Source organism: Fukomys damarensis, unplaced genomic scaffold (assembly GCF_012274545.1).
Source record: "Fukomys damarensis isolate Sample0158 unplaced genomic scaffold, DMR_v1.0_HiC HiC_scaffold_37, whole genome shotgun sequence".
Taxonomy (NCBI): domain Eukaryota; kingdom Metazoa; phylum Chordata; class Mammalia; order Rodentia; family Bathyergidae; genus Fukomys; species Fukomys damarensis.
The window spans coordinates 41,265,060-41,277,248 of record NW_022900949.1 but is presented as its reverse complement, the minus strand read 5'-3'; the positions used below and the strand labels follow the sequence as shown (position 1 = coordinate 41,277,248).

Here is a 12,189-nt window from a genome sequence, read left to right as displayed (position 1 = left end):
GGCTTTCACACTGAGCTACAGCCCCAGCCCCCCGCCCTTTTTTTGTGGAACCCAGGATTGAACTCAGGATCTTGCACTTGCTAGGCAAGCAAGGCACACTGAACTAAATTCCTGACTCCCAGCCCTATTTTTTGAGACAGGGTCTTGTTAAGCTTCCCAGGAAGGACTAGAATTCATGATCCTCCTGTGTCAACCTTCATTGTAGCTGGAATTACAGATGTGCACTGCCACAGCCAGGTTCCCCTAGACTTTCCCTAAGAAGTTAAAAAATCACTGCTTTCTACAACAGCCTACTCTGTGGGCCCAGACAGAGTCTGTTGTTATATTTTTGTTTGGTTTTGTTTTAAGACGGTCTCACTACATAGCCCAGGCTAGCCTCCACTGCACAGCAATCCTGCCCCAGCTTACTGAGTGCTGGGATTGCAGGCATGTGCCATTATGCCTGACTCTAATATCACTTACTGTGCTGGCTTGGGAATGGGAAAATTCTGGAAACCATCCATTCCATGAGGATTTTAAGTTTCATACAATAGAGGAAAAGAAAAATTGAATGGAATATTGCTTATTCAAAATCATCTTGTGACTTAAAGTATAAAAAGATGGCATACATCTAATGTACTTGATTTCTTAAGTAAATAAAATTGAACTCGAAGATCAGTTCAAAAAAATTAAAGAAAAGCTTTTAAAGGTTTTATATGTATTTTTATTACAAAAGAAACACGTTGCAACAATTCAAAAACTTCAGGAATATATAAATGCAAAACCAAAGTCTCAAGCGTACTGCTTTCCATCAATAACACGGGGTCCTCAGACACTGTCATTCAGTTTAAGAGTAGCTGAAGAACAAAACGGAAAAACAGCCAGGAAGAAAATGGACTCCAGTGTCTTAAAAACAGTAGCGCCCTGGATAGTTAAAGGTATGTGCTACTTCTCTTTCATAGGCAGTTTTGATCCTTCTCTGTTCACAAGAAAACTAACTTGGTGACCTGTAGTATGTCCTCTGATGGAAACATGCAAACTCTCTGGCATTGTAATTGGCCAAAGATAAAAGGGCTCAGAAAGGTATTGGTTATGTGCAAGGAATATTGTGAAGATGAAAAATGTTGTGTGTGGGAGTCATTGCTGCCACAGCAAGCCAGTCCCTTTTCACCAGGGACAGTCATGCTCTGGTACCCACCGCCAGGCTGCAGCCCCATGTCTCCTGCCCATCATCTCCACACATTTTCTTCTGAGAAACACGGATGAACGTGTCCCTTACGCCCTTCACCTGAGCAGCAGAACTGAATTCCTAGGACACCGTGCCTGTGCCTTCCTCCCACTGACCTTACCCCAGCGGGGCCTGACCACAAGGGTCCCCAAGCAGGTTTCAAGGTCTTTTTTCTGTGAGTCAGTTCAAGTGTTCTGTGATTTGACTAATCTAGCTGAGATCCATAAATCAGCAGCTGAAGTCACTGTTGGCTGCTCAAAAGTCATCATCGCTGCTATCAAAACCCAGGAGACACAGTAAATTCTTCCCTGCCTTCTTACACGGGGCAGGCTCTGAATTTTCCAGGTTGAGGTCACTGAACCAGCTTATCTGTTGGTCCCTCTGGAAACTGCTTTCCTTTGGGAGGAGCCAGTTTCCCTCTGAAGAACACATGGTGAATTGTAAGGCATCCTCCGCCTCTGCCCTTGCTGTCTTACTGGGCTTGTCTCTTCTTCCTGGAACAGGACAGACTGATTTTGGGGAGCTTCTGGGCCCCTGCAGACACAGGGCCTGAGCAAGGAGCTCTTGCTGCCCTGTGGGGGGCCTTCCTGGGCTGGAAACTGGAGACAGGGGACTCTTGGGGTTAAAAGCATGGGTCTTGCTTGGGGTTTGTTCTCGCTTCCTAGTGGGGAGCTTGCCCCTGCGGACCTTCCTGGGCTGCCGCTTCTTGCTTTTCCTCCCTCTTTCTAAAGTCTTGCCTTTCTGTTCAGTCACCAACTGTTCACCTGGGTCACAAAAAAACATATTTTGGGCCTGATATTCTGGGTACACATTCTGAACGCTGTTTGCAACACTGTTTAAGTCCAGGGATATGAACTGTGAGCCTCCTTGGGAAACGAGGTCTCTATCAGCGCATACCTTGTGGCCTGGGATGCTGGAGCCATGGCTCTTAGGACTTTTTTTAGCTGAATCCCGGCAGTGAGTCTGCATTGCCTTGTCCTTTACTCGCTCATTTCCTCTACAAGGCTCAACTGCAGGCAGTGCAGCTTTTTCTTGGACAGAATCACTCTTCGCTTGCTCAGCCCAGACACCAAACTCCCCAGGCCTCAGGGAGCCTGCACCTTGGTTCCCCGCAGCAGGGGTGGCCTGGATCTGCCATGTAACGGGCTCCTCACAGGGGAGTTTACTCTGCTTGGTGAAACTGAGGCTCTGGGCCATAGGTGGTGAGGTCTGAGAAGCACTATCTTTCACGTGCCTAGGTACCCGAGGTGCCGAGACCAGTCTCTCCAGCTCTGCAAGGACATCAGGTACGTGCAGCTGGCCTAGCTGCTCACATAGCTGCTGGAAGTCCTTATTCTGCTTGGCAACTAAAACCTCAAGGTGCTTCAGGCTGGACTTTATTTCTATAAACTCTGTTTGTCTCTGCGGAGAAGCAGTGAGAAAGCAGAAAAAGGTCAGTGCAAGTCAAAAGACACAATAAAATATGAGTAGAACCAGTGGACATCAGGCAGGCTAAGGACGGCTATCCTCTGGAGAAGGCGCCGGGGCCATGTCCTGCTGGGGAACCTTGGAGGGAGGCAGGCCCTGCGCTGACTCATTCCCAATGGGCCTGGGCTAGCCCCGGGTCTTGGCTGAAAATGTGTAACTTTTAACTGATTTCTGGATCTTAACTACAAAGCTAAAAAAAAAACTTAAAGAAGTTGGGATTTATACTTACAGCTTCAAATCTCTTCTGCATGTCCAGGATGGCCTGCTCGGCATTGCCTTTTTCTTGTACTGCCTCAAACCTCAGGTCGCTCAGGGCCCGTGCAGTCTCTTGCACTAAATACAGAACAACCATTTACCTCATGAGGACTGTTGCATGTCCCCTTGCCCAGACGACAGGGGCAGAAAAGAAGGAGCTAGACACTGGTGATGGACACCCCGAACCTTCTCTCCTACCACCCAGGACTTTGTTCTCCCCAACCAGAGTGGATTCCTCACAGCTTCTTTTTCTTTCCCTCCCTAAGAAGATCCTGGCCAAAAGAAGCACCTATTAGGGACCTTGAGAATCTGCCACCCAGATCAGAGGACAGGACCAAGCCCCTCCTTAGCCTTCCCGCATGGGTCTGTCATCAGAGTGATTTCTGCAGAATGTGAAAATCACCCTATCCCCTAACCTTCATTGGTTCAATGGCATCCCTCTGGCCACTGAAAAAAGTTCAATTTTTTTTTTTTTCTTACTGGGACTTAAACGCAGGGCCTTCGCACTAGGTTACAGTCCTAACCCTTTTTATTTTTTCTGACAGGGTCATGCTAAATTACCCAGGTGGGACTTGAACTTGGGATCCTCCTGCTTTAGCCTGCGTGCTGGGATTACAGATGTGTGCCACCAGTTCCAGGGGAGTCCAGATCTTTAAACTGGCTAACAGCCCCTGGCTTCCTTATTCCTCACTTCTCAATCTCTGAGCTTGGTGTGTCTTACTGTCTTTTGGGCATGTAGTCCCCTCTGCTTGCAGTATTCCTACTTTTATTCCTGTCACGCCTCCTTCCTTCCCAGCCACCACCTTAGTCCAGCTAATTCCTATATTTTCTACTCTCAAAAAACCTCCTTGGGAAACTCCCACTCCTGCCTAGCGAGGATGCTCCTCTTCTCTGCTGGTGGCACCATGTTCTAGCGTCATGTGCCACTCTCCAGTTATTCTCCAGTTACACTTGGACCCTGATGGCTTGATCTCACACACACATTTAATAACACACTGACAGGCCGGGATGTAGCTCAGCGGCACAGCGACTGCCTAGCAAGCACGAGGTCCTGAGTTCGAGCCCTGGTACCAAAAAACAAAACATTGTGTTGCAATTAATTATTGCCATCTTACTAGATTATAGGTTGTGTAAAGATGCTCTTCCATTATTCAACAAACATTTATTTAATAAGTGTCTCCTTTTTTTTTTGGTACCGGGGATGGAACTCAGGACCTTGTGCTTGCAAGGCAGGCACAGCGCCACTGAGCTAAGTCCCCGGCCCCCTTGCTTTTGTTTCACTGTGTATTCCAGGCTGGCTTCAAACTGAAGACAATGATCCTGTGTCAGCCTCCTGAGTGCTGAGATTACAGGCATGTGCTACCACATCTGTTTAAGAAAATACAGGTTGGGGCTGGGGAGTTGGCTCAGTGGTGTCACTGCCTGCCTCGCAAGTGCAAGGTCCCAAGTTCAATCCCTGGCACAAAAAAAAAAAAAAAAAAAAAAAAAAAAAAAAAAAGAAAGAAAGAAAGAAAAATACAGCTCTCTTGAAATTAGTCTTGGAGAAAACAGGCAGTCAATGAGTAATTACACAAACAACTATTTATGGATGTAATAAGTGCTCTAAAAGAAAAGTATAGCAAGCTTGAGGCTAGTTTATCTCAAAGGTAAGACTTCCCTAAGGAGCTGATATTTAGCTCAATTATTCAGTAAATAAAAGCCAAGAAATTTCACTGAGGGCCAGGGATTTAGCTCAGTGGTTCTGCTGCCTGTCTCACAAGCACAAGGTCCTGAGTTTGATCTCCGGGACCAAAAAACAAAACCAAACAACAACAAAAAAACCCTCATACCTGTCAGTGAAAGTATTGTCTCCATTTTATTGGCCTACTTCAGCCCAGAGTAAAGTAGAATGTAATGTCTTGGTATTTTATTACTCTGGTTCTTGGTGCCCTTGGCTGAAGGAGTCAGATGGCTACAGTGAGACTTCTGGATGAATAGAAGACTGACTGACAAAAGATTTCATGACCTTTTTCCATGAAGGCACTAAATGGATGAACACAAGACAGCACATCCACACAGTATGTTTTCTGGCTCTTTTCCTGGTAAGTGCTGTGAGGGCCTCATTATATGATAGAAGATTCTTCTGGTTTCCTTTTCAATGGTTAATTTTCATTCCCTGACCATTACCTACCAGGAAAATGAATGATTCTGGAAAGGCGGTTTGTATTCATTTTCAAGAATATTGTTTTTTTTTTTTTTTTGGCTCTGGGCTCAAACTCAAGGCCTTATGCATAGCACTGTATTACTGAGCTACATTCCCAGCTCTTTTCTTTTTTCTTTTTCTTTAAGTTTATTGGTACATTCCAAGAAAACAATAGTTACATTTATCATAGCCTTTTTCATTTTGAGACAGGGTCTTACTGAGTTCCCCAGCTGGGCTTAAATTTTCAATTCTCCTGCTTCAGCATCCTAAGTATTTGGGATTACAGATGTGTACCAATACTGCTGGCCAATTTAGCTTTTTGACTCAACACATTTAGGAGTCTAACTCTCTGAAAGTAAAGGAATCAGGATCTGTTGGCCAGGCATTGTGATGCACTCCTGTAACGTCAGTACTGGCAAAACTGAGGCAGGAGGACTGCTGTGAGTTTGAGGACAGCCTGGGCTACACAATGAGTTGAATTACTTAGTGAGGCCCTGTCACAAAACAAAACAAAACAATCAGAATCCCTGTGCTTCCTATAAGCCAGGTTTCCAGTTCTAGTCCTCTCTTTTGTGATCTTGTTTTCCTTTTTTTTTCCTTTTATATCTTTCAGACATGGTCCCTCTCTGTAGTTCAGGCTGGTCTTCAACTCACTATGTAGTCCAGGCTGGCCTTGGCCTTGGCCTCAAAGCTATCCTGCGTCAGCCTCCAGAGGGCTGGAATCACAGGTGTGTGGTAAGTTAATTTTTTTTTGGTGTTTTGAGACAGGGTCTCACCATGTAGTTGAGACTGACCTGGAAATCACTATGTAGCCCAGGCTGGTTTTGAACTCACAGTGATCCTCCTGCCTCAGCCTCCCAAGTGCTGGATTATAGGCATGCGCCACCACACCCAGTTTAATTAGATATTTTGTAGGCAGTTAGGCCAACATTAGGGGAACCAACTCAGAGGACAATCAAGAGACATTCACTGAAGGCCAGCATTGCAAAAGAAGAGAAACTACCAAACCCATATAGGATAAGTAACAGTGATTGATATTCTAAACAGGTATCAATTACCTGGGTGGGAGACCAAGATTGTATAAGAAAGATCCCTAAAAATTGAGAACCAAGACCTGTCACATGAAGGTACAAGATCCCAATGATGAATGTAACTGTAATGTTTACCTAAAATGTACCAATAAACTCAATGAGAGGGGAAAAAAAAAAATCCCTGACCTACCCCTTACCGAAAATCCTTGCTCATTCTTTGTATGCTTGCTATGTGCCTTGCTTCCCCATTGGAGCCCCATTTAATCAATATTACCTGAATGACTGTACTTGTAATCTTCCTGGTTGACTATAATTTTGTCCCCCTTAAACCTCATCTCACCTTGTGGCTTTGTCCCATAAAACACCTTGAAGATGCAGGGTGAGCAGGGAACTCATTTTCCAGTCCCCCTTTTGTCTCTCTTAGAAGCTATCTTTCAATAAATCTTTCCTACTCTTTTTTTTTCGGGGGGGTACCAGGGATAGAATTTAGGACCTTGTACTTGTGAGGCAGGTAGTGGCACCACTGAGCTAAATCCCTGGCCTCCAAATTTTCCTATTTTTAATCTCCATTGTTCCTAGAATTCATTCAATTTATTTTTTTTGTTTTTGTTTTGTTTTTTTGGTACCGAGAATTGAACTCAGAACCTTGTGCTTGAGAAGCAGGCAGCAGAACCACTGAGCTAAATCCCCTGCCCTCATTCTTCAATTTTAGAGAACACAAACTCCTGCTTCACATAACTAGCAAGTTTGAGAGTTTACATCTATTTCTCCTTATGTCACTATCAAACTCGCCTTGCCTTGATTTTGTGAATCTTGGGACTTAAATGCTACTTTTTTTTGCTGCAATCCTTTGTGTACTTCAAGTTTGTTTGTTTTGTTTTGTTTTTCTTTTTAATTTGCATTATTGGGGATTCAACCCAGGGCCTTTTAACATGATGGGGGGTACTGGAGATCGAAATCGGGACCTTGTGCTTGCCAGGCAGGCAGTGGATCCACTGAGCTAAATCCCTGGCCCTTAACATTTTTTTTTTTTTTTTAATTTAGAGACAGGGTCTCACTAAATTCCCCCATCTGGCTCAAATTTGCAATCCTCCTGTCTCAGCCTCCCAGAGTGCTGGGATTATAGGTGTGTGCTACCACACACAGCTATTCACCCAGTTCTAAATGCAGAACAAAAACAGCATACTTTGGCTTGGAAGGGCTCTCAAAGGCCCATGTGTTAAAAGCTTAGTTGCCAGCCTATGGTGCTATTCAGAAACAGCAGTACCCTTAGAAAGTGGGCCTAATGGAAGGAAGTTAGGTCATCAGGTTGCATCCTTGAAGAGGATACTGGGAAGCTGGCCCCTTCCAGTCTCTCTCTTTGCTTCTCAGCCACCATGAAGGCAATAGGCCTCCTCTGACATGCACACCTGCCATGATGTATTGCGTTGCCACAGTATCCAAGTAACAGCCAAACAACCATAGACTGAAACCTCTGAGATAATGATTTCAAATAAACCGTCCCTCCTTATAAATTGATTATTTCAGGTATTCTATCATAGTGACAGAAAGCTATTTAACACAGAATATTTTCCTTGGGCAATTAAAAATGTTATTCTTAAAAAAAAAAGTTATTCTATCACATTATACAAGGAAGCTTCCATGATTTGCTTCTGCTTCCTGCCTTGTTATTTCCTAATTGTGGGGGTAGCAGTCCTAGGGTTCCAGCACCAGTTTTAAACAAATGCACAGTTTCCCTGTGCGTGGGATACCCATAGTTGAAGCAAGCAGACAGACAGCACAGTGTTTTCTTTGCACAGATGGGGATTAATTTCTGAGCCACACAAAGGCATTAATTTTTGTAAATCATGAACAATTCATCTCATGGCATTTGAATAAATTGACTTCAACTGATTTAAAATAAAAAATAAACACAGACAAATGCAAACAAGTACAGATGCAGAGTCATTGACTCTATTTTGCTTAGAAACTAGCAGATCTAGGGAAGCATCCGCCTAAGGAGGATTATGTGTTTCCTCTGTAAGGGAAAAGGCAATGGTTTCATCTATGTGCAAATCACTAACTGGGGAGACAGGGGATTTTACAAACCACAAACTTAAGCTAAAATTGAGAATGATGCTGTGATCCAATATAAAACAATCCAATCAGAGGAAGAACAGAGGGTGACTGAAATATTTCTAAAACTTTGTGTCTCCATAGACAGCGACTGATTCTTGGGAATACAGGGAAGCTGCTGACTCACCTCACCAGTGAGATGAGTCACCTGGAAAAGCTCCCTGCCCTTGGGACAGGAAGGTTACTGGAGGAACAGTATCTCACAAATGACATTTTAGCTTTTTTTTTTTTTGGTACTGGGGATCAAACTCAGGACCCTGTGCCTTGGAGGCAGGCAGCAGCACCACTGAGCTAAATGGCCAGCCCACACAAAAGACATTATAGAACTAGTGTTGTCACATAGAGGTGGTTCCTACCACCCAGCTTAGTGTGTGCTCCAATCTCTTCAGAACTAATCGTTAACACCCATGCTTTCCTCTGAAAGATCAGGAACCATAGCCCTGGCAATCTAGCAAAGGTCAGAAAGTTCATGATGACTGCTTACCAGTGCCCTCTGCTGATAGATAACCTCACACATGAAACACTTACATGTCTTAGCTATAGTCTCCAAAGAATCCAAAATAGATTGGCTTCTTGAACTGAGGCGTTCCTCAGACTTGTCCACAGATGTCTGCAACTAAGAAATCCAAAAGCAAAAAAAAACAAAAATCACAGAGTACTGGTTTATTTTAGTAACTTGGAGAATTGTCATTTAACAATAAAACAGGGTAGTTAAAATATTGTTATGGTAGTTAAAATATTGTTATTTTCCATGAACTAAAGCTGATACATTATAATTTGGCAGGGAGCTTTTTGAGACAGGGTCTCACTATATAGCTCGGCCTGGCTTTAAAGTCAGTCACTATGTATGGCTTCAAACCTGTGGCAATCTGCTTGCCTCAGCCTCCCAAGTGCTGGGATTATAGGCATGTGCCATCACACTTGCCAATACTTTACCATTATTAAAGGTCTTAAACCGGGCGTGGTGGCGCACGCCTGTAATCCCAGCACTCGGGAGGCTGAGGCAGGAAGATTGCTGTGAGTTTGAGACCAGCCTGGGCTACATAGTGAGTTCCAGGTCAGTCTCAACTATATAGTGAGACCCTGTCTCAAAAAAAACAAAAAACCAAACCAAACCAAACAAATAAAGGTCTTAAGAAGTAAAATCTTCTAACTCCTTGAAATGTAGCTATACTTACCCTCTGAATGCTTTCTCTGACCTGGGAAACAAAGTTGTATACAGTCTCACTAGAATAGGAGAAAAAAAAATTTTTTGTGAAATATTGAAACAACATGTAACAGAACTGATTCCATGAATATGGCAGGTGTCCATCTAGGAAACACTGCTTGATCAGAGATGGAACTCAACCTGAAAAACTTCAGGGCCTAGAAGGAAAAAAGTAGAACATTAACTGTGACTATTTTCAAGTAAAATTAATTTTTCTCTTTAAAATCTATATTATATATCTTAAGAGTGAATTTTAGCAGGTTAAGTTTCTACTAAAATAGGGAAGACCAGCTTTTTTTTTTTTTTTTTTTTTATTGGCTTGTTTGTTTTTTTGGTACCAGGGATTGAACTTGGGTCCTTGAGCTGGCAAGGCAGCTGCCAGAACCACTGAGCTAAATCCCTAGCCCAACCAGCTTTTATTTTTACAGCAACAATGACTTCAGAAAGTAGTGGCTTCATTCTAGTCGTCCAAAATTCCTGGACACTTCTTAGTTTTACCATTATACTAACTATAAAAATGAAGTTACTATACAAACAATTCTTTGAGTTTTAACACATGTTCAGGATTTATGCAACAGATATTCACTGTTACAGAAATAATTAGGTATGCTGTCTGTGAAACCTAAAGATGCAGCTTTATAATTTACTACCAACTAACTAATTTCTCTGACCAACCTCCTTACATAAAAATGAATGTAGGTCGCCAGGCGTGGTGGCGCACACCTGTAATCCCAGCACTCAGGAGGCTGAGGCAGAAGGATCGCTGGGAGTTCGAGACCAGCCTGGGCTACATAGTGAGTTCCAGGTCAGTCTGAACTACATAGTGAGACCCTGTCTCAAAAAAACAAAAACAACAACAACAAAAAAGAATGCAGGTGCTGGGAACAGTGCTGCATGCTTGTAATACCAGCATTTGAGAGGCTGAGGCAGGCAGATCACTGAAGTTTGAGGCCAGCCTGGGCCTTGAATTCAAAGCCAGTCCAAAATAAACAGTGAAACCCTGTCTCCAAAAAAAAAAAAAAAAAATGTAGCTGTTGTAATTTATTCATATTCTCATTCTCATTCCCTACTCTAGCCTTGTGCCTCACTATGTGCCTAGGGCTAGTCTTGACTTTATGAGCTCAAGTGACCCTTCTGCCTTAGCCTCCCAGGTGTGGGCCATCATACCTAGTTTAGCAGTCCTAATTCATCTCACTTGTTTGCTACAAAAAATAACACTAGTGAATAATATATATAAAATTCAGAATATACATTAAAAATACAAATATTTTAAAGTGAGAAAATCAGCCTTAACTGTGATTTAACAATTCATGCATTGCTGGATGTGGTGGCGTATGCCTGTAATACCAGTACTTGGGAGGTTGAGGCAGGAAAATTATGAGTTCAAGGCCAGCCTGAATTACAGAGCAAGACCCTGTCTCAAAAACAAACAAACAAAAATTCATGCATTATATTGGCCTAGGGGTTAGTTCAGTAGGGAATATCTTGTCTAGCATGCAGGACAGGCACTGAGTTTGTTACTCAGCACTGCCAAAAGAGAATTCATGTTTGGGCCAGGGATTTAGCTTAGTGGTTCCAGTGCCTGCCTCACAAGCACAAGAGCACAAGTTTGATTCCTGGTAGCAAAAAAACAAAAAACAAACAAACAAAAGAATTCATGTTTGTTTTGTTTTGGAGACAGCATCCCACTCTGTAGTTAAGGCTGGCCTCAAACTCATGGTGATTCTCCTGTTTTAGCCTCCTGAGTGCTGGGATTATAGGCAATGTGCTACCACATCTGCCTTGACTTTATGTATTTTTGCTTTTACTTTGTGTACTGGGGATTGAATCCAAGACCTGCACATGCTAGGTAAGCACTTTATCACTGAGCTACATCTCCAGCCCTTTTAAAATTTTTCTTTTGGATAAGGTCTCATTAGGTTGCATAGGCTGGACTTGTGATTCCCTTGCCTCAGCCTCTTGAGAAGCTGGAATTACAAATATGCACCACTATGATCAGACCATGCTTTTAAAATTTTTCTTGGTATGGAGGATTGAACCCAGGGACTATGTACTGAGCTAAATTCCAAGTCTTTTTCAAAATTTTTGAAACACAGTCTCACTAAATTGCTGAACTGCCAAGGCTGGGATTAAATCTGAGAACCTCCTGTCTCAGCCTCCTAAATGCTAGGATTACAGGCATGTACCACAATGGGCTCATGAATATTCTTGATCTTAAAATAATGTTATCTAATAAGCTAAACCTGATAATCTGAAAAGATAACAAATTAGCAAAATTTTAGACAGAATCAATATCATTTCTGAAGAAATCCTTTTGCAAGATGTAGCAGTGCATGTCGGTAATCCCAGCACTCAGGAGGCTGAAGCAGGAGGATCACTGTGAGTTTGAGACTAGCTTGGGCTACATAGTGAGACCCTGTCTCAAAAAACCAAAAAAACAAAACAAAAAAAAAAAAAAAAAAAGAAAGAAAGAGTGAGCAAGCAAGCCTCTAGCTTTTATCTTTCAGGTCAAAAATTTGCCAGCCTTATTTAAATCTACAATAAGTCACATTGACAAAAATGCACTAGGTATGGTGGCACACGCTATTAGAAGAACCAAAAGGACCAGGTGTGGTGGCACATATCTGTAATCCCAGTTCTCTGGGCGACTGAGGCAGGAGAATTTACTCAGTTTCAAAAAAAAATTTTTTTTTTTTTTTTTTTTTTTTTTTTTTTTTGAAGGTGT

At 42.7% G+C, this 12,189-nt stretch overlaps 1 protein-coding gene across 4 annotated transcripts in view; it reads right to left on the bottom strand.

The window, feature by feature from the left end:
- Nucleotides 1-805: 805 nt before the first annotated feature.
- Iho1 (interactor of HORMAD1 1) overlaps nucleotides 806-12,189 on the bottom strand; it is a 27,513-nt gene continuing 16,129 nt past the window's right edge. For all 4 annotated transcript variants that reach the window (XM_010615579.1, XM_010615581.1, XM_010615580.1 and 1 more), the window contains exons 5-8: nucleotides 9,436-9,484; nucleotides 8,786-8,873; nucleotides 2,904-3,007; nucleotides 806-2,608 (exon numbers count right to left, since the gene is read on the bottom strand). In XM_010615579.1, the coding sequence (XP_010613881.1) occupies nucleotides 1,463-2,608; nucleotides 2,904-3,007; nucleotides 8,786-8,873; nucleotides 9,436-9,484 (1,387 nt within the window). In that variant the 3' untranslated portion in view covers nucleotides 806-1,462. The remainder of the gene's footprint in view (nucleotides 2,609-2,903; nucleotides 3,008-8,785; nucleotides 8,874-9,435; nucleotides 9,485-12,189) is intronic.